We start from the raw sequence: 22,021 nt of genomic DNA on the forward strand, positions 1-22,021 counted from the left end.
AACAAAATATATAATGTAAAAATTAGAAATTAAAATTTATATAATATAGGTAAAAGAAATTAAAATAAAATATATAATATAAAAAATTATATTAAAGAGATAAAAATAAAATATATAAAATTATAATAAAAATAAAAATAAAATATATGACATTAAAAATATATTTAAAATATGATATTATATAAAAATTAACAATAAAAAGTACAAGTATATTAAACTTGCATTTTAATAAACAAGTGTAATTTTGAAAATTAACATTACATTTTTAATAAAGTACTTGTAAATCAAATGCTGAAATGTTATTTTTTTTACATTTTAATCATTATTGTTTGTATATCAAATATTGTAATATTATTTTTTCTACAATCATATTAATTATAATCATATTACTTATAATTATATTATCTATAATCATATAGTATTGGAAAATATTAAACACCATCTAAAATTGAAGGTAAATGTATATTACTTTAAAAAAAATACTAAATAGCAAATTGGAAAGAGGTAAAGGACGAAAGAAAAGGACTGGTGTGAAAGCCGGTAGTAGGTGGGGCGGACGTGCCATGTGTTTTAGTTAGGCCGCTAAGTGCAACTGCAGAGCCAATTTTTTTTTTTAATCATAAGAAAAATAATTTTAGAAATATTTTCGTATCGCCGTAGACCGGTAAGCACTCTGGCGCAGCCATTTTCGATCTAATGAAAAAGAACCTTTTGTTTTGTTTGTTCTTTTCCTTCTTTTAAAATTTAAATACAATACAAAAACCAGTCCATTTTCTCTTCTTGTTTGATGAAACCATAAATTAAATACAGTAGAAGCTCTTTCTTGTCACACTTTTTTTCCTCAGAGCACTTTCAATGGCGCTTTCACGGCTTAGAAACCCAGTAATCTCAAGAGCCGCCCCATCTCTCTTCAAAGCTCGGTTTCTCTCTTCCTACGCCTCACCCAGATCACTTTCTCGGTATTTTTCTCATTCTTTTCATTTCTCTCTTTGTTTAGAACTGTTGGTAATGAACTGTATTGGATACTTGTCATGAAGATCATAGATATGCATCTGATTGGGATCTTTTTGGTTGAAAGTAGTGATTCTGAGAGTTGGGATTTTCTTTGCGAGAATTTTACTTTTTAAATCAAATAGAGAATTGCATTTGAATGGTTTTTTTTTTTTTATTGGAGAAGGTGGTGATTTTGATAGTTAGGTTTGTGAGAATTTTGGTGTTGAAATTAGATGGAGAACTGCACTGTAATGGTGTTTGTATTGAAACCATGTTATTTGAACTTTTGAAGGATATATAATTATGGAAAAAAAATCCACTGGTCTATGTTTTTTTTTTAACTTTTTTTTGGGGGTTATTCTTGCCTATATATTGATTTTATTCATAGTTCTTACTCACATTTTGGACAAATTGGGTTTTTTTTTTGCTCACTTTGTTACATTATGTGTTTCAATTTACTGGCTACCTACTTGATACTTTCATTTTTATACATCTTTACAACCCATCACAGACCATGTATAGCCTTTTTGTTCCAAGTGAAAAATAGCATTTTAGCATTTTAAGTTACTGTTATGAGGTAAGAATGTGATTTTGAATTGTGACTTTTATTGATCATTGATATATGATGCCCTTTAATGCGTGCTGAGTGTAGCACCTTGACACCAGTTCCTGTCTTTCTGCTTATGTCCTTATTATTGACTTGCTGCTGCAGCACTTTAAATGTGGAAAGCCCTTTCAAGGACTTTAATGGCTCTCTATTAAGGTTCGCATCTATTGACTTCCTATCGATCTTGACTGCTTTACCTTAATACTTACCCATTTATGCAACCCTTTTACTTGTGTTAATATGCAACACTTTTACTTGTGTTAATATACATGTGTGCACATTAACTCCTTTGCTCATTTCATTTGCACTTGTAATGGCAACCTTGGTTGCTTCCGTAACACAATTTTAAACCAACCAAGTATCAGGGATAAAATTTTTAACTGAAGTTTGAGTTGACTCAGTTTAGTTTTTACCTTCTTGCTTTTGCAACCCAAAATCAATAAAATTTTGTCTAAATAATGCAGATGCATCGAAGTTGACTCAATTTGGTTTATTATGCCTTTATTTGGACAAATGTAGCTGGGTTGCTTACTTTCTGAATCTTACCAGCTTTTTCCCCTCATAGCAGGCCCAATTCTTTATCCACCATTATTGGGGTTTGCAGTACTTCATCAATTCTCAAGGTTGGTATTTAATTATCTCTCGTGCTGTTATTGGATAAGGTTTTTCTGATGTTATTTGATTTTGCAGTTGCAGATTGGAGTTCGGCATTTCTCATCTGCAGGTATATGACATCTTTACTTTGAAACATTTCCTTCTTCCTACATGGCCATCTAGTTTTCGAAGTCGTGATAAGAGTGGCTCTAAGTGACTTGCTTACTTTGTCTTTCCTTTCTATTTCAAACAGCTAGCAAAGTGAATATGATCTTATGCTTGGTAACTGGGTCATCAAAAATTTGCCTATTAGAATAGTTTGCCTCGACTCTGTGTGTGTGTGTGTGTATCAAATTTAAATATTGATGAGAGTCTAATGATAGTACTACTTGGTTGTGGCGTGAATTTCAAGTAGTAGTTAACCAATCCACCTATGTAGCATTTGGCAAATGCTGGGGCACTGGTTTCGTATTTTCATACTACTCATGGATGTTTATCTTGGCAAGGGAGTGAGCTGTTTAGATGGCTAAACTTACATGAAAAATTTTGTATAAGTTGACATAAGAATTATCTGTGTTTTATTGATCAGAAACAATTGCACATCATGAGCATTAGAAATTCTAAAAGCAAGTCTTACTAAAATATTTGGTATTGAGGAAAAAAGGATGGTTATATATGGTTTATTATTCTAGTTTTCCTAGTAGTTATAAATCTGCTTGGTCACAGAGCACTTAACTGCCTAGCCTGATTGATTTATGTAGTAAGTGGCTGTAGAATTAGTTGGTCCTATTTTTAGGTTATAGGTAGGATGCCATGTTTGCCTCATCACTGTCTAAGGATGCATACAGGTTACACTAGTGAGGAATCACGACATTGTCCTTTTGGAAGATCTAATTGAAAATCTATTTACTTTTATTCTTCAGCTTACCATGTAAAATAATGCCAGTGCTTCAAATTGGAATGTATCACTTCTTGGTTTCATTTGGTAAATAGATTTTGTGGTCTCATAATGTGTTAGTGGTCTGTTGGGCCTTAGCCTAGCTATAAAAGTGTGGAGAGGGGTTAGAGTAGGTCCCAGGTTCAAGTCTACTTATTAAAAGGGTACATATTTTCTATGTTTTTCTTGATAATTAGGTTTTGCAGGTTTTTTTCATTGTGATACCTGCCAAAAGACTTGTGTCCTTGCTTATCACTAAGTTTTGTTATTACAGACCTTCCTGAGCATACAGTCCTGGGGATGCCTGCTTTGTCTCCAACAATGGTAAGATATTTTGGGATGCTAAGCCTCATAATGTTTCACTACAATGTAGGTTTTCTCCGTTTATTCCAGTGGTCAAGCTTGTATGCCTGTTGCTTTTGTGCAGAGCCAAGGAAACATTGCAAAATGGAAGAAGAAAGAAGGAGATAAGGTGAGTTATATAAGAAACAAATTGAAGCTATAGATTGTGTGGTCAATTTGTATCTGAAGTTGATATAATTTAAAGATGGTTGTTGAAAAACAAAAATCTTGTGATAAGGTGGAGAGAATTAATTGATCTTATTCTGTCATTGTGATTTATTTCTTGATCATTGGTGCTTATCTAACAGATTGAAGTGGGTGATGTACTCTGTGAAATAGAGACAGATAAAGCCACACTTGAGTTTGAAAGTCTTGAAGAAGGGTAAACATTTTTTTTCTTGTTACTGCTTTTATTTTTCAATTTCTAGAGTGTCTGATGTTAAATAGTGTGGCCCAATTTATTCCTTAAAGTGGCATATTTAATAATGCTGCCCAATTTTTCTCTGCTTTTGGGATTTTCAGTTTCCTTTCTGTATAACTTTCTATTGTTGCATGTGAACCCTTTAACAGTGTTCTTGTGCTGTTTCCTTGTTAATCATAACTGAAGAGCATGCCTGAGTTGTTGAATTTCATAACCATCCTTAATTTCTTTTAACTTTGCTTATGGTTGAAGTGCTAATCTTCAGGTTTTTGGCCAAGATACTAGTACCTGAAGGGTCAAAGGATGTGCCTGTGGGACAACCTATTGCAATAACGGTATTTATTCTTCTGTGCATCTTTACTTGCATACCATCAATAGATTTAGGCTCAGTTCGGCACAGTGGTCAGATTGACAATGGTGAGATTGAAAACAGATTGTAAGATTGATAGCCCAGCAGGATTTTGGGAGTTGCATCGGTGAGATTGAAATCAACGGTGGGATAAAATGTGTTTGATGAAAACAGTGGTAGTGGTGTGATGAGAAGAGAAAATGACCATTTGGAATAATAGTAATAATATATTTACACATATGTGTGAATAGAAAAAATTTATTTTTTTGATTTATTACAATTATATTGAAGTATTAGATAAAAATAAAAATTAGTATTAATTAATAATAGTATATAAAATGAACCAAATGAAAATTGTAATTGAATAAAAATGGAATGAAATAATTACTAATTGTTTATATATTAACTTGAATTGAATATATTATTTAATAATATATTTCACATGCTTATAAGTAACATATTATATTTTTTTAATATATTACAATAGTATATATATACACTTAATTATGAATGTATTAATTTATTTTATTTTGATAATTAACTATGAATATAGTTATCTTTAGTTACTTAATAATTTATTTGATAATATAGTTACACATTTATTTATTATGTTATTATGTATCTTTATTTGTTGCATTAAATGATTTGGAGTAACTCTAATTTTGAAAAGTAAAATCAGTAAACAAAAGTGGTTGCAAAATGACAGAATTAAGGGTTATGAATGAAGCAATTGCATTTTTGTATGTTTACTATACAACCAAGGGTAAAAAAGGAAAAAAAATGTTAATGGGGGTAAAACAAGAAGGGGGTAGAAAGGGTGGAGTGTGTTTCAGCCACCGCACCCTTCTCCCTCCAGTGCAGTGAAGGGGCTGAAGCACAGTTGGAAGGAGTCTCAGCTGTGCCACACCCCCTTGCCGAACAGGGACATGGTAGCGGTGAGGGATGAATTGTGTCGCACTGGCCCCAAATGAAGCTGCTGAAAGGGTGATATAAGATTAGATTCTATTTGAATTTTTTCAAGGAGAAAATGGTCTTTGCTTGGGATTTGGCCATTTTTTTTTTGTCTCCTGTAGTTTCTATTCTAACTTTTTCCTGATCTGATGAACCCTGTTTTACCCTGCTTGCCAATTTTTGCAAGCTATTACTTCTGTTTATGCTCCTTTAGAATTTGAAAAGTTTAAGAAATAAAAACTATTGAAATAAGGATTTCTGTTCATAAAATTTGTGAAAAATGTTGACAACATTATTGGACAATACCTTTTGATTTCAAACAGTAAATTGCCATCTTATGCTACAGTGAATAACTTTTCATATCTGAACTTTTTTCTATGCTTTTTAAATAATTTTTGTTGAGTACCAATTATTCAATAAACAGTTTGTTAAAACTCATTTGGTTGGGTTCACAAGGTTGAGGATGCAGATAATATCCAGAAGATCCCTTCTAGTCTTGGGAGTGGATCAGATGTTGAGGAAAAAACAGCCCATCAGGATGTGAGAAACTCCGGAAAAGACGAGGAACAAAGTTCTGTTAATATCAATGCATTAGACCTCCCTCCTCACATTGTAATTGGAATGCCAGCACTCTCTCCAACAATGGTAAGATAAATTAGGTTAAAACATGAACCAACTTCTCTGACTTTTTCTTTCTCTTTTGACTGCAAAACTTATATTTGCCTTTTCATATTTTCTTACACAGAACCAGGGTAACATCTTTAAGTGGAGGAAAAAAGAAGGGGACAAGGTTAGTTTTATTAGCACAAGTAATTAAATTACTTTAAAATGCTTTCTCTTTCTAATCGAGTGAATGATGACCTTGTTCACATCCATATGCCTAACTTTTGAGCAGATAGAAGTGGGCGATGTGATATGTGAGATTGAGACTGACAAAGCTACCCTCGAATTTGAGAGCCTTGAAGAGGGGTAATGTTCTTTCTTTCTTTGTAGATTATTGCTGGTAGCAAGCCTGAAGGGCTTGTACTAAAGTGACACTAGTGGATAGTATAATCTTCGCACTAAGTTGATTTCTCATAGCTGATCATTTGTCATTATTTCTATACAAGAGGATGACAAATAGTGAGGTATCGGGCATAAGTCTTCCAAGACGGTGCTTATAGACTTTATGTATTAGATATACCCTTCGGTGAGAAACAACATTAGGTATCAATATATATTTACCTTGTTGTTTTTGAGGAATGATTAGCATGGTCTTATACGTTCATTACATGTGGCCATGGATTGGAGCATGATTCTATAAAGTGAACAGCAAAAGTGAGGTCTCAACATATATACCCCTAATCATGGGGGATAAACATTGGCACAAGGCATAAGCTTTCAAATGGTGAATTTTCCATAAAGCACATTTGTAGATATCATATATAGTAAGACTAAAAGTAAAAAATAATACTAAATAAGATGTCAAGTTGTGAGTGTATCTCCTCTGGAAAAAGTTGAGGACTTTATTTATGTGGTTAAATAAATCAAATCCTAGGAAATCAAACAACCAAAGCAGATGGAACATAGTTCAATCAAGAAGTAAGGTTTTTTCATGGCTTAATAACAGAGGAGAGGCTTTCTTGGATTTGAGATTGGTCATATGTTAGCAATTGGTTTCATTTCTTCGGTTCACTTCTTTAATTACATATAAACTTATGGTTGTCGGTTGAAATTGTTGGGTGCAGTTACCTGGCAAAGATACTGGCTCCTGAAGGTTCAAAGGATGTGGCTGTGGGAGAACCAATTGCAGTAACAGTAAGTCGTCACTATATGCTTTAAGTTGACTCATTTCTTATCTTGTTGTAAATTACTTGATGCAATTTAACTCATGTTCAATCACATAGAATTTTTTGATTTGAAGTTAATGGTATTGATTTGAGGCACATTGGAACATTAATGCTTGCTATTTTGCAAGGTTGAAAATCCAGATGATATTGAAGCTGTAAAGACTTCTGTTGGTGGTGGTTCAGGGGTTAAAAAGCAAAAACCTACCCATCATGAATCTAAAAGTGAAGTTAGAGAGCAGAAGTCTGGTTTTACAAAGATCAGTCCATCAGCCAAGTTGCTTATTTCAGAATATGGATTAGATGCATCATCAATAAAGGCATCAGGTCCTCATGGTACTTTGTTGAAAGGGGATGTTTTGGCTGCAATTAAGTCTGGAAAAGGATCTTCTAAAATTTCTTCATCTGAGAAGATAAAAACATCACCTGAAGCCAGCCCTCAAAAATCTACTTCAGCAAGGCTAGAGTCAAAGACTCAGCCACAGCAATCAGATTCTTTTGAAGACTTGCCCAATACTCAAATTCGCAAGGTATATTTCATCAACCAGTTATAAGGAAATTAACAAGGCAAGAGACTTTGGCATTGCCTTTTCTAACTAGGGTAGTTTATAAACATGGGAAGAACATTACGTACTGATTTTAATCTTTGTTCCTATAATTATGTTCTATGTGCCTGTATATTCCATTGCCCATCAGATCAAACTGAAAACCTGTGGAGTCCTGTGACTTCAGTGATGATTATACGAACTATTGGATAGTGAATAAAATGAGTTGTTCATACATTTTACTGTAGTTTGATATAGTAAATTTGAGATAAATATGCATCAAGATAAGGAAGGTAAGATGTATGCGCTAATGACCAAACTGATGATAAAGAAGATGGTGCTGTTGGAGAATATGGAAATAAAATGATGCAAAGAGCTTTGCCAAAATTAGGAGGTTTACATGAGTCCATTTGACAGAAGTTGGAGGGAGCAACAGGCAACGGTCATGGTATGCAAAGTTTGCATGTGAGGGTTTGGTGAATCAGTTGCACTGTTGGGTGATTTGTTTTAAGTTGATTCACCAAAAGGATGCAAGGCCTTGGGGGCTATTACGATAGAATCACAGATTATTAATGGAATAGGATTAGTGAGGGGTTTGGGTGAGAGAGTTTTTATTTATTTATTTAAGACTTATTTATACATGTATGACATGTTAGGGTTGGTTTTAAATTCAGGCACTGGATCTTCATAAACTTTAGGACATAAATACTGCTGAATTGAAAACATATTTTGATTTTTCTTCTCTTTACTTTGGAATAAAACGATGCATCTGTAGGATATGAAGCTCTCAATTTGTTTTGAAATGTCTGCGTGAAGAAGATTTAAGAGATATTAGGGAGCATGCTGGTTTTTGCTGTCTTTCATTTTCAGGCATGCCTTTCAGATTGTCTGAGGCAAATGCAACCACATGACCATATAGAGTAGCAGTGTTCTTAAACCAAATTTGAAAATGCTGATCCTTTGTAAGTCCCTGTATGCTACTTACCATACAAAATATCTCATGGCAATCCATAGATATTTGTAGTTAATTTATTTGTTCAGATAATAGTTGGATACTTTGGAGAGAATAACATGTCTACACTCAAGGAAAGTCCTATTATTGATTCTTTGTCCTTTTCCTTGTAGTGAAATCCAAGTAGTTCGAAGAAAAATGTATCTTTGGTACCACATAAGTTTTGTGGACAACCTTTGCATCTGCTATATTGTCAAATGCTGTTATTACTAAGACATCTTTAATTCATCTATTTGTCTGATATTTTTGGGTTTCTCCTTTCACACAATTCTATTTACTAAATTGTGTATTGGGCGGGTCGGGTCACTCAGGGTCGAAGGAAATCTAAATATGTTGTATTATATGGTTTAGTGAGTGAATGATTGAAAATTCATTTAATTTTAAACTTTGGCTCTGTCTTTTACTGAATTTGTGTTCATTCTGCAGATTATTGCGAAGAGGTTATTGGAATCAAAACAGAATACACCACATTTATATCTATCTTCAGGTAGGAATTCAATTATATATCTACAGGTTATAGTATAAGTTGACCCTTGATCTTAAAGGTTTTATCGTGTTCATCAGTTGACCCTTGATCTTAAAGGTTTTATTGTGTTCATCAGATGTTATACTGGATCCTCTTCTTTCTTTTAGGAAGGAGCTTAAAGGTATGGAATAAACTCCTGTATCATCAATTTGATTTTCACCCCTGTAGTTTGCCTGACTCCTAATTCTTCTCTACTTTCTCAATTTGCAGAGAAGCATGATATAAAAGTTTCAGTGAATGACATTGTCATTAAAGCGGTGGCAATTGCTCTGAAAAATGTACCTGAAGCTAATGGTAAGACATAATTTCAATAAAGCTAGTCCTCATAGGTTTCTGAGCAAACATGGTTTAGGAGCCAAGCCAACTCAACCTGCTAAAAAGAGCATTGTCAATTGTAAAATGTAGTAAAAATTGCTATAGATGTTGGGTGATATTTATTTATTGGACTAGAGTCCACTCTGTTTTGCTGCTGTAAAACATTGGGAATGACATACATCTTTAAACTGATGCAAGCCCAAAAATGCTGTTGCCAGTGATATTTGCATCTCTAGCAAAAACTACATCAGGAAGAAAATATTTTCAGTTTTCTATTCTTTTCCACCTTTATTTATATCTTTATTGTTGATTTATTGGCTAGGTTATTAATTGGAGGTTAACCCTTTCTCATTCCTTTGCCAACCCTATTTGCTTTTTTATGCTCAAATTAGAACTTTAGCTTCCTTAATGAAGGAAATGCCACAAGACTGTATGGCCATTTTGTTTCTTATACCTCAGTAATTCAACAACTAGTTTGTAATTGCTGGTACTATAAATGTTTTTCAGCTTAACCTGAACAGATAATTCTGGAGATTGTCTTAATGTTGTGTAAAATGTGTCTTCACTTTGATAGAAGGTATATACAGTTTTACTAGGTGGGTCTATGAGCATCCTCTAACATCCTAGCAGGAAAAGTCTTGTCTTATTTTGTGTTGATAAATGGTTGCATTGAAGAAGTTTCAAAAGGGAAAGGCACTAAGATTGCTAATTTATCAAACATGTGTGTTGAGTGTACCCACTATATATAAGAATTTTCCAACATCATCTTACCAGTAATAAGTGCATTTTTCTAGAGTGGGAAAAATCACTCTGTACATAATTCCTTTTTCTTCAGTGACAATTTAGCTTCCATACAAAGATTATGGCTCTTTTGGCTTATTTCTAATGCAAAAAAATTTGCTCTGTCAATGACTGCAGCTTATTGGGATGTTGAGAAAGGGGAAATAATTTTGTGTGATTCTGTTGACATATCAATTGCAGTTGCTACTGAGAAGGTATGCTTCCAATAACATGTTGTTCACAGGTTTTATAGAGCAACTCATTTCAAATTATTTTATTTGCATTGCAGGGTTTAATGACTCCAATCGTAAGGAATGCTGATCAGAAATCCATTTCATCAATCTCCTCAGAGGTACTTTCATCTTTGACGTCTACCCTCTTCTGAGTTTAGCAGCTTCTTTTGGCTCCTTTACTCTGGTTTTTCTGTAGCTTGCGAGCTTGTGCTTTCTCCTTTTAGGACACATTTCACCAGATCATTAGGTTTATTACCTATGTACTTTGCCTTTTGAGCTTGTATAAATCTAGGGAAACAGCATAACACATAGTGGGACCTGCTTGTAACAGTTAAATATGTTGACTAACTGAAAACTCAGTATAGATATGACTTAAACTAGGTTTTGAAATGATCTGCACTGTATCAGATGATAGTCAACAAGTTTAGAATTACATGTTAATTATCATTGTTTTGGTCTGTTTCTTTCAAGGTAATACTTTAGTAATCATTAATTTACATTTTGGGTTTGGTTTTATTATATGCTTATCTCTCTTTACTTGGCCTGCAGGTCAAGCAACTAGCTGAAAAGGCAAGGGCTGGAAAGCTTTTACCAAACGAATTTCAAGGAGGAACCTTTAGGTATGTAATTTTATGGTATACATATGGGATATTAGTTCTTCACCACTATTTTTTTAATAGTTGAAAGAAATATTGAGAAATACTTTGTAAATTTTCTGTAGCATTTCAAATCTGGGAATGTTTCCTGTCGACCATTTTTGTGCAATTATAAATCCCCCACAGGTATTCTTCTCTCCCTCTCTCGCCTCTCTCTCACACATACACAATGTGCTGCATACTTACCCACACATGCACCTACCAAGAATGTTGGTCCCTAATCTCAATGTGCCTGTACTGAACGATCATTAGTTTAGCTTCAGCTTCAACCATTCATGACTTTAGTCGGGAATAATATGTTGCATTCAGGCCCTGAAAGTCAAATGTAGCTGGTTTAATGACACTTTCTTACAAAGTTCAAGCAATAAATGTGAAAAAGCATAGTTCTGGGTTTTCTGTTTGTTGGCAATGATCACTTTGAAAACAGTGGAGTAGCAGTCTAATGTCTTCTATCTCTGGACTTGTTCCTGAAGGCAATCCAACCACTGTTATAGATGCTGCTATTAGAAAGTGATAAGCACATTGGAAGGTGCTATAAATCGTCTCCTATGTTTCTTTGGCAGGCCGGTATCCTTGCTGTTGGTAGAGGAAACAAATTTGTTGAACCGGTGGTTGGAAGTGATGGTAAAATGTTTACCCATTGTGCGCTATGCTTCCATATACTTAATGCTTGAAAATATGTTGTGTTTCATATATTAAATTTCTACTCAGGGATTGAGAGGCCTGCAGTTGTGACAAAAATGAACTTGACATTATCTGCTGACCATCGTGTGTTTGACGGCGAAGTTGGAGGTATGCAGTGTGCTTTTTACACTGTTCTAAATATGAAGCTTTTGACAGATAGTGGATAGCCCCTAATATCTTAGCCTATAATAATATTGCTCTGTGAAATATATTGTTGTGTAAACTGCAAAAGTAGAAGAGATGAGGGTTTCATTCCTCCCATGTATAGCATCCTGGTAATAATATCACAAATAAGTTCATGAGAAATCATGTAGATTACTGCCAGAGCCTAGAAGTAAAGACATAACTGAACTGGCTCCAATATTTGGTTGATCTAAGTATCTAACAAGTTCTTCCTGGCTTTAAAAATCTATGATCTTTGGTACTGTTGCTGCCTGGATATATCAGTATGATACCTGCGTGAGATTTGAGCTATTATTATTGCAGGTGCATTTCTTTCAGCATTACAATCTAACTTCAGTGATATTCGGAGGCTTCTTCTCTGATAACATTTCGTCGTCGAAATTTTGGAGAGATCAGCTTTGGTGGAGGGTCTCTTTCTTGAAGATAGTTAATAATTCTTGGAAAGGATCATGTTATTTGTTCCAGACCCCATTGCGGCAGCGAATTTGTTGTGCAATTCTGGTTACCAAAATTTTGTCAATAACGAGAACCCCAGTGATGTAAAATTTTGCATGATATTAGGTTACCAGTGTCATCAGATTTTGATGCCATCTTGAGGGCTTATTCTGCAATTTCATGTTTCCATCTAATAGAAATGATTGATGGAAAAATACGAATACCAAATCAATAATGATTCTCTTTCATGTATTCTGTTTACATTTCATTTAGGTTTCGTTTGGTTAATGATTTGCAAAGATTTATAGTTAAAAGGGTAGAAGGCATTCATCCTGTATTCTGCTATGCTTTCCCTGCTTCTCTCTCGTCCACACAATAAGCTTGTTTGCTCAAAATGATGGCTTTAAAGTTAGCTTTTGCTGTGTAAAAACGGTTCCTAATTCTTCTGTGGCATAGATGCTCATTGAATTCGCTGATACGTGCAACACTAAGGCCACCCATTGCAGGAAATGGCTCAGAACGACTGAGATCAAATACCATCTCCATCCACCTGCAAATATGACACACAACTTTCATTGAATGAAGCCACAATTGAACACGGCAAAGGGCCACTTTTCTTTCTTTCATACCCATGGTGGTCATACAGTCAGCTTCAATCTAGAAAAGAGGAATATTAATACAATGGAAATATCAATAGGTTAGAGTCCTTGTAGAATTCTTTCTAATCATCATCAAAATTTTGAATATTTCAGAGATATTAGTCAAAAATTAAAGAAAAAAAATTTGATAACAGACATTTGGCATTTGACGGCTGCCTTAATAAACAGAGCCATCTAGGCACCACATGGCTTGGTTGGGGCCTTGCTAAGTTCTGTAGGAGCTCACAAGCTAATAAATACAAATATGATTATCACTGCTTTACCCAATTAGTATATGTTTAGTGTTAGAATACCGAGGCAGAGTAGTTGAATTACAACTAGCTTAGATTATTAAGCTATACAGTATAGATCATTTTTACAAATGATATTCTGCTTTACCCAATCTTGTCTATCATTCAAATTACAACTAGCTCAGAAACGGTGGCTCCGATCAATTTTTTTGCTTGTCGACCAAATGCAAGTAGTTGAATTCTACTAGTTGAATTCTCTACTGTTAGCTCCCAAAATCATTTTGTAAAAAGTTTATAAAGTTTCTATTAATGTTATCTTTTATAATAATGTACTTTTTGCTAAATTTGATGACAAATAAATTTTAATCTACTTACATGAGAACTGGTGTTTTTTCATCATGCACTAGGAACCAAAATTTGTCAGCACAAAATTACAAACTTTTTGCACATTGATTGCAAGCATTATAGTACCATCCATTTGATGTTTTTACATTCACAATGGTGACTGTTACCTCAAACTTGGTGTTCTATCAGGGATAAGAATAAAGTTGTGTCCATATCATTAGCAATTTCTTTCTTGGTTAGCTAGAGATATGTAAATGACAATTGTTATTAATATTGTAGAGGTATACAAGGAAAATTTTACCATTATTTCTCTTGGTTCAATTGCTCTGCTACTATAACCTTAGAGATTATTGTTGGTTGACTGAGCTGTAACTGCATTTCCCCTTCCAATGGTGCAACTGTGGTTGTATTGGCTGTTCTTGGTACCTCATAATCAGTTTGTATTGCAGATTATGATATTCTTTTTGAAGTTATTGTTAATTGTAAAATTAAATAATTCTGTTTGTTTTAACATTACCTTGCCCTGAGTTCTTTCATCTTTGAAATGTCAGGGTCTTTGTAAACTCTTGTTGCTGAACAGGATGATGCGTATAATGATCCTGCAAGAAGTATGCAGTTAGATGTTGATGTAACTTGTATGTGTAGTATTCATCACAGTTAGTAAAAAAGTTATACGAATTGTACTTACACATGTAAGTCTTAATCCTCAATCTAGTAAATGCAAGAACAACATTTGTGGTTTTGTGCAGGACTTGTTCTTGTTCTATATTTAATGCCAAGTCTCCATATAGCACAACCTTCAAAGTCTCATAACTATTCAAACTTATTGTGAAATGAAATAAGTTATGTAGAGTAATAGACATATTATTGAAGAAATTCAATGTTTGTTTATTTTGTTCATTTACTTTGAATTTTGAATGTATATGTCTCGTTGCTGAACAGGTATATCTTTATTATTGAGCTAGACTTTTGTTACGGCAGTCATTGTTGTAAGCACTCTAATAACATCTACAATATTCTCATGCAAAGACAAAAAGTACGGAAGTTAGAAAACTAATTATAAAATGCAATATTATTATTGAGTGTATTATTTATAATACTTGTTAAGAGTTTTTTTTTTTGGTATATACTATCATGACAAGTGTTGTAATTTGCAAAATTGAAGTGATAGGAAGGGTATGCAATAATATCTTCATGAATTTCCTTCAATTCTATAACTGTTGACAGAACAATCATTAAATCTCTAGGAAGAACGTTGAAGTTGTTCCTAGATTTCATTACCGGCAACTCTTCAATCAAGTAAACAAAACCTTCCGTCAGTACATGTGTAAACTATGGTCCATCTAAACGTTTAATCATCGTTTGTGTTACATTTTTCTTTCATTAGAAAATTCAATTAAGTGTTATTTTAATATGGCTTTAAATTTTTATGAAAATTTACAATACAATAAAAGTAAAGGTATTGCATAACTTACCTTCACATCAACAACTAAAAAATCAAGGCTAAATAGATTTTCAGAATTATCAGGTGTTGTGGATTGCCAAATCCTTAGCACTTTTACATTTATTGTGTTTGGTAGTTTGAATAGTTATAGCTCACTCAACTATTGTTTTCTCATATGTACCTAATGAAGCACATTTCACAACTAAATCAACATTATGAGCCATAACAAATCTGTAATCCAACTCAACACCATTATTTACAGTAACACATGATTTGTTAATTACTTGTCTTTTCCTATGTAACAACCCAAGTCTAAGCATCGGCCTAGTAACTTTCGAGCCTAAACCACGTGACCCTCAAAAGCTCAAGCTCAAGTTGCTAGTAATAATAGACTTGGATTGTTATATAGGTTTTAACAATCACATTCACATTAAATGTGGAATGTGAGGTATCACAATCCCACCTACTCAAATCCTTAATGTCCTTATCAAGGCCACAAATCCCACATTTGATATAAATGTAATTGTTAAGACTTATATAACAATCCAAGTCTATTATTACTAGCAACTTGAGCTTGAGTTTTTGAAAGTCATATGGTTTAAGCTCAAAAAGTTGCTAAGCCGGTGCTTGGACTTAGGTCATTACAAATAGTATCAAAGCTTGAGCCAATCCGATGTATGCTTTCACATTACTCTGGTGAGATTTTAGTCCTATGGATGATTTGTGGCCTTAATGAAGACATCAAGGATTTGAGGGGGTGGGATTGTGATACTCAACATTTCACATCTAATGTGAATGTGATTATTAAAACTTATATAACAATCCAAATCCATTACTACTAGTAACTTGAGCTTGAGCTTTTGAAGGCCACGTAGTTTAAGCCCAAAAAGTTATTGGGCAGGTGCTTGGACTTAGGTCGTTACATCATATAAACTGCAAATCCATTTTCATTAAATATAGTTTCAGATTGATATTGTTTGGGGAAAGATTGATAGCACCACATGGTCCATGTATCACAAAGCTTGTCACAACTTTATACTCCATTGGATCATCCTTTTTATTTGGTATCTCAGCTGATGTTATTTTATTGAGATCAATTTCATTTGAACATTTTGCAACAGGATCTAACCAAAGCAACATATGAACATGCGAAAGGCCACTTTTATGGAATTCAATATTATATGTAACTATCACACACTAAAACAAAAAGAACAATAAAATTGTTAGTAACATATAATAACATATAAAATTAATATTAACAATTAAACACATATTAAATAACTTGAACCAATTCAAAAAGTCTACCTACAAATACTAATCCAAAATGTTCCTTTTTAATCAAGTCTTCCATAAAATAAGGAAGTTTTAATCTAAATACTCTTGAAACTATATCAGGTCTATCTTGTAGTCATTGTCCAGGTATTATAGATAAAACTTCGTCAATATCTAACCATCTTGCATTACAAGTGAATGTGATGAACAAATCTGAACAACCATAGTATTGACAAAAAACCATTGTATTTTGATAATTCTGGAATAAATACTAAGCATTTCCAGTAAATGTTGCAAGTAAACTGCCTCTTTCTCGATTGTGTTCCCTTATACATCACCTTTTGACATGGCATTTCTCAACCCTTTATAAACCTCAAACCTTAAACTCTTTTGATTATCCCTTATAAACTGTAATCTCATCTTTTCAACTACATAGAACGTATCAATAAAAAGAATTTGAAACAATCGACCACCTCTTAGCGATGTACTCTATATAGGATTACCTTGTTAAATGATATAAGCATAATATTCTCTCATTGAAGTCTACTTTTTTTCGATTTCTATTTCACTAGAGAATCAACATAACTAATATCTAACATATATCTATTTTTTTCATAAGGAAATAACAAAGGGTACTATATTGCCATGAAAAAGGGGTGAAGCTCACTTATTCACTTAAGGCCATCAGTTCTATACTTAACAATAATGCCACGATGACTATTAGATTGTCTTATATCCCCAACAATTAATCTAACAAGCTCTGATCCAATAGGAGTTGCATAAGTTCTCTCTTGATTGTTCTGTGTTCCAACTAATTTGAGCCGAACTGAAACATTAATTGATTCTCTAAACCTGTCTCTTGCTATTCTAAATAGTTTAACTATTTCATTAGTTTGATCAAGTATTTTAATTAAAACTTCTTCTATAAATTTATCTATCACATTACTGGTATTTTGATGCACAAAAATAGAAATTCTATTTGAAACCTTATTCTCAAAATCATATGTGTGTGTGTGTGTGTGTGTGTGTGTGTGTGTGTGAATTTAGGTTTATGTCTTATTGTAGGAGTAAAGAACCAATTCAATGATGGTTTTGACCATTTATTTTAAAGATATATGGACCTGAAGTATTGTTTATATTATTATTTATTTTTCTTCTAATAAATGTAAATTGAAACATAGAATTATAAATGCTAATGTTGTTTTTAAAATTGCTACTCTTGTAATCTCTTTCATAATCTAACAAAGAATGCAAGAAATCAGGTGTAGGCCTAAAAAAAGTAATTGAACCGTAACTTATTGACAACACAATGTAAATGTACAAAAACTTGTAGTCTGAGTTGTAATAACTCTATTTTCATATCACATTATAGCAGTATAAAAAGGACAAATACAATTTGGTCTTCCAAACCTAAATATTGAGTTGTATCTTCCTATTATGTAAACAGAAAATAATAAACTATTGATCACCAAAACCATACAACTAATTGTTCTAACAAAAATTTGTTTCAATTTAAACATTACTTGCTTGTATATCTAGTATACCTTAATTCATTTGATCTTTCAATGTTTCGTTCAACCCTAGAATAAACAATTTTATGATTACTTTTATGTTTTGCAAAGACACAAAAAATATAAATTGGCAAATATCATTAGAACTAGAAATTAGTTGGACAACTATGGGATAATAGTATATTTTAAGCTAAGATTGCACAAAATGTACATTTACCTTAAACATCATTTCTTTCTTCCTTACCACAGGTTAAAGCAAAAGCCTTTGTAAACTGATGATCCATAATGGGTACATCATATAAATTTTTACAATCAAAATTGTATGTTCTTTCAGTTTCTTCTAACAAACCATTGATGATCAGAATATCATATAGATTTTCAAAATCAAAATTATGTGCTCCACCAATGTACTCATAATAGATTGAAGTTTGACTTTTTGAATCATAATGAACAATTCAACAATTAACAATTTCTATGACATTCCTATTTGTTACTAAAGGGCTTGTCCCATATTAAATGATAAAGCTAAATTGTGAACAAAAAGAACATCATAAAGTTCATTGAAAAAATCACGACTATAATTTGAATACTTAGTAGTTTCTATACATCTTATTCTTTTTCTTAGACCTTAATTTGACATTATATTTGTATAATATCCAATATATGTAATTTAGAATGGAAAAAAGTATATTCGGATCCTATTAATAATTTTTCATCTATTGTAAAACATAAAAAGTTAATTGACTTTTACTAAATATAACTCATTTATTTCATATCACATAGAATTGACTCTTATTTTACATAACTACATGTTTATTTCAAATGACCATCTCATAACAGTTTCCCTACTTTCATTTAAACTAATTACAAGAAGAGTAAATTCACAAGTAGCAAATCATAAAATTATTGCTAATATCTAAACATTACTTAATAGCTTTATTTGTACAAAAAACAAATATTGCTGAAGAAACCAAAAAGGAGCTATAATTCTAAAAAATAAAACTGGCACAAAACTAACCTTGTATGGAACTAATATAGTCTAATGTTCTCCTTTGTTACCTCTATATGTTAATAATATATCATAGGAGCTTTCATGGAGAAGTAAAATTATTAACATAGTAAACAATCAACTAAAACTCTACCAAAAAGATTTGCATGCAGGTGACAAAACAATAACGTAATAAAAAAATAAGTTAAATCACTCAAACAAAACAACAGTTGCAAAGAATAGAAGAACACCTAATAAATACTTTAAGCTCACATGTCCGTAAGTATATCCAACTGTAAATGGTTTAAGAACTGATGAAAATAACTTAGTAACTCTCAAGAATAAATCCAACCAACTGTAACAATAAAAGAGAATATGAGAATCAATTATCACATATTTGAACACCTTTACAATCAATGCAAGAATAAAACAAAACACTCAAATAAGAAGAATGAACCTAGACTTAACATTCAAATCTTCATAAAAAATGCATTTAATGAAAATGTTATATCATAAAAATTTATGAATAAAATAGTAAAATAACACATGTAATGCAATAGAACATCTAAAATTTTAACATTTAGAAACAACCCACATTTATCATTTAAACTAAATAAGCAAAACATTAACCTTTCAAGAAAAAAGATGCAAAACATTTTATTACCCTTTCAATAACTATAAAAACAAAACATAACACTAAAATAAAAGAAAAAAGCACTACAATTATTGAAAAAAAAAAGAAAAGAATAGAACCTATACACCTTAGAACCACACCAACAAAACAATAAAAAGATAGCAAGCAGTATTGAACTACCAAATAGTCATGTATAGAATCAACTAACATAAATTTGAACACCTTTACAACAAATGCAAGAATAAAACAGGACATTTAAATAAAAAGAACTAACCTAGACTTAGCATTCAAATCTTCATGTATAGAATACAATTAACCCATATATGAATAAAATAGAAAAATAACACATGCACTATAATAGAACATCCAAAAATTTAACATTTAGAAGTAACCCACATTATTTATGAATAAAAAAGTAAAATAACACATCCACTACAACAAAACATCTAGAACTCTAGCATTTAAAACCAACCAACATTTATCATTGAAACTAAAGAAGCAAAATATTTTATTACCTTTTCAATAACTGTAAAAACAAAACAAAATATTAAAATGAAAATCGAACATTGCAGTTATTCAAAAAATGAAAAAGAATGTAACATGTACACCTCAAAACCACATCGACAAAACAATAAAAAAAAATAAGTAGGATCAAACTACCAAAGAACAAAACAATAGAACAAAGAAGAATAAACAACAATCATAAGGAAAAAATAGAACTTGGTAAATTAATCAACAAAGAAAATGAATTGGAGAAAAGAAAAAGAAGAAGAAACCACTGAAAAGGATTATAAAAACCAAAAGACCCAATGTTTTGTTCTTTTGCTGGAAGAACAATCGAAGTAACTAGATATATGCTTGAAAGGCAAACAACCAGATAATATGATTGGTTATATTGGAATACCAATAAGAAATCAACTAATAACCTCGTGTATGTAAACGAAGTCAAATTACTAGACAAACCACCCACGTGTTCTTCTTTTTTTTCCTTTTGTATTCCTTTTTTTTAAAATGACATAGTTTTTGAATCTTAACCAAAACATAAAAGCATTTATTCTATAATCATTTTCTCCCACAACCCTAGCAGTAGGCCATTTCCCAACAAACATCTATTCCTTCATCTCTTCATCCTCCTCCCTTATCCTTTTTCCCTTTTTCTACCCTCTATAAAAAAATAACCAGTCATCCCACTATTTATCCAAAAACCCATACATCTCATAGCAATCTCTCTACAAAAATTAATGACTCATCTCTTTTTCCCTCTTAAAATCATCGATTCGATTGCTAAAACCTCAAAAACAAACTAATACCAAACAAACGAAAAGGGAAGAAATGAAATGAAGCCTAAATTGTAACAAACCCTCAAACCAAAAAAAACTAACAAAGCAAAGGAAGCAAAATGGCAAAGGAAAAATGATCCTCGTTTTCCCCAAAAAATTGCTTTTGTAGATTCCCTCTCAACATCATTTTAGGACATTGTGCTAAATTCAATTTAGCACCTTTAACAACTTATTTATCTGCACCTTTACAATCAAGTATAAAGAATATATTTAACACTCGATAAATGTATGTACGTTGAGAGAGTCTAACGAGTGACGAGATCTATCTCTATGAATTTCATTCCCAAGGATATAAGAGGTTTTTCCAAGATCTTACAAATAAAACTACTTAGACACAACTAGCAAGCAAGATATCATTGACATACAAAATAAGAAAGATAAACTTACACCTATTGATCTTGAGATATATGCATTAGTCTACCTTGTTTTTAATCAAACCACATGAGGTGATTACTTCATCAAATTTAAGACACCGCTAGTAAAAAGCTTATTTAAACTCATAAATAAACTTTTGAGACTACACACAAAATGATCTTTACCATCACTTAAATCCTTTAGGCTACAATTTTTAAACCTTTTCAACAAGATTCTTATTCAAAAAAACAATCCTAAACATCCATATGGTAAGTTCTAAATGATATGAGTTACTAATGTCATAATTATTGGTCCCGTTGGAGTGTTACGGGGGGTGAATAGCATTAAAAATTTTCTATTCAACCCTTTAAAGCTTGAAAAGCTCTAAGTCAACTAGATGAAGGAAAGAAATAAAACTTGTTAGAATTACAAGACACCGAGTATAGAAGGGTAAAGAGAAGTGGACATGCAAGAGTATTTATAGTGGTTTGGTCCCCTTGACCTACATCCATTACCTTGATCTTCTAATCAAAGATTTTCAACCCAACTTCACTAAACTAGTAGAATTAATAGCTTCCACCAAGCTTTTACAAAGTGAGCTTCTAACTCAAGCTCTAATCTCTTACAACAAGCTTCAGAGTGCTTTTCACTTTTTAATTTTTCAAAAAAGAAAAGAAAAAAAAAGTACAACTAAGTACCTTTACAAGTCTGGATAAATTACAATCAAGCTCAAGCACTTTTTCTAGATTTGAAATGAAGAAGAAGTGTTTTTGGTGAAAAATATTTGGTTTTTTGCTCAAAGTAACTCTTTTCTCATCAAATCTGCTTTATTTGACCATTGGAGCTTCCTTTTAT

The 22,021-nt window shown here is 32.2% G+C and overlaps 1 protein-coding gene across 2 annotated transcripts; it reads left to right on the forward strand.

Moving 5' to 3' along the window:
- Window positions 1-606: 606 nt before the first annotated feature.
- On the forward strand, window positions 607-12,641 carry LTA3 (Dihydrolipoamide acetyltransferase, long form protein). Of its 2 annotated transcripts, XM_018129559.2 has the most exons (24): window positions 607-664; window positions 846-959; window positions 1,706-1,756; window positions 2,166-2,223; window positions 2,291-2,324; window positions 3,406-3,455; window positions 3,559-3,603; window positions 3,782-3,855; window positions 4,160-4,229; window positions 5,651-5,839; window positions 5,940-5,984; window positions 6,090-6,163; window positions 6,922-6,991; window positions 7,152-7,550; window positions 9,004-9,064; window positions 9,180-9,224; window positions 9,314-9,397; window positions 10,337-10,413; window positions 10,488-10,550; window positions 10,981-11,051; window positions 11,153-11,213; window positions 11,651-11,711; window positions 11,799-11,879; window positions 12,258-12,641. In XM_018129559.2, the coding sequence occupies exons 2-24, from the start codon at window positions 856-858 to the stop codon at window positions 12,314-12,316; spliced, it is 1,926 nt and encodes a 641-aa protein (XP_017985048.2). In that variant the 5' UTR covers window positions 607-664; window positions 846-855; the 3' UTR covers window positions 12,317-12,641. The 2 variants fall into 2 exon arrangements, with proteins under 2 accessions (XP_017985048.2, XP_088658843.1); XM_088802717.1 differs by having other exon boundaries at window positions 619-959; window positions 2,169-2,223.
- The last annotated feature ends 9,380 nt before the right edge of the window (window positions 12,642-22,021 follow it).

The sequence above is a fragment of the Theobroma cacao genome, chromosome 10 (assembly GCF_053813885.1).
Source record: "Theobroma cacao isolate CCN51 chromosome 10, ASM5381388v1, whole genome shotgun sequence".
NCBI lineage: Eukaryota > Viridiplantae > Streptophyta > Magnoliopsida > Malvales > Malvaceae > Theobroma > Theobroma cacao.

Bases quoted from the DNA above. Each gene is read 5' to 3' on its own strand.
- LTA3 (XM_018129559.2), top strand. From the start codon at position 856: ATGGCGCTTTCACGGCTTAGAAACCCAGTAATCTCAAGAGCCGCCCCA. The intron at 9,225-9,313 runs GTATGGAATAAA...CTCAATTTGCAG, and splicing joins TTTTAGGAAGGAGCTTAAAG to AGAAGCATGATATAAAAGTT. The intron at 11,214-11,650 runs GTATTCTTCTCT...TTTCTTTGGCAG, and splicing joins CAATTATAAATCCCCCACAG to GCCGGTATCCTTGCTGTTGG.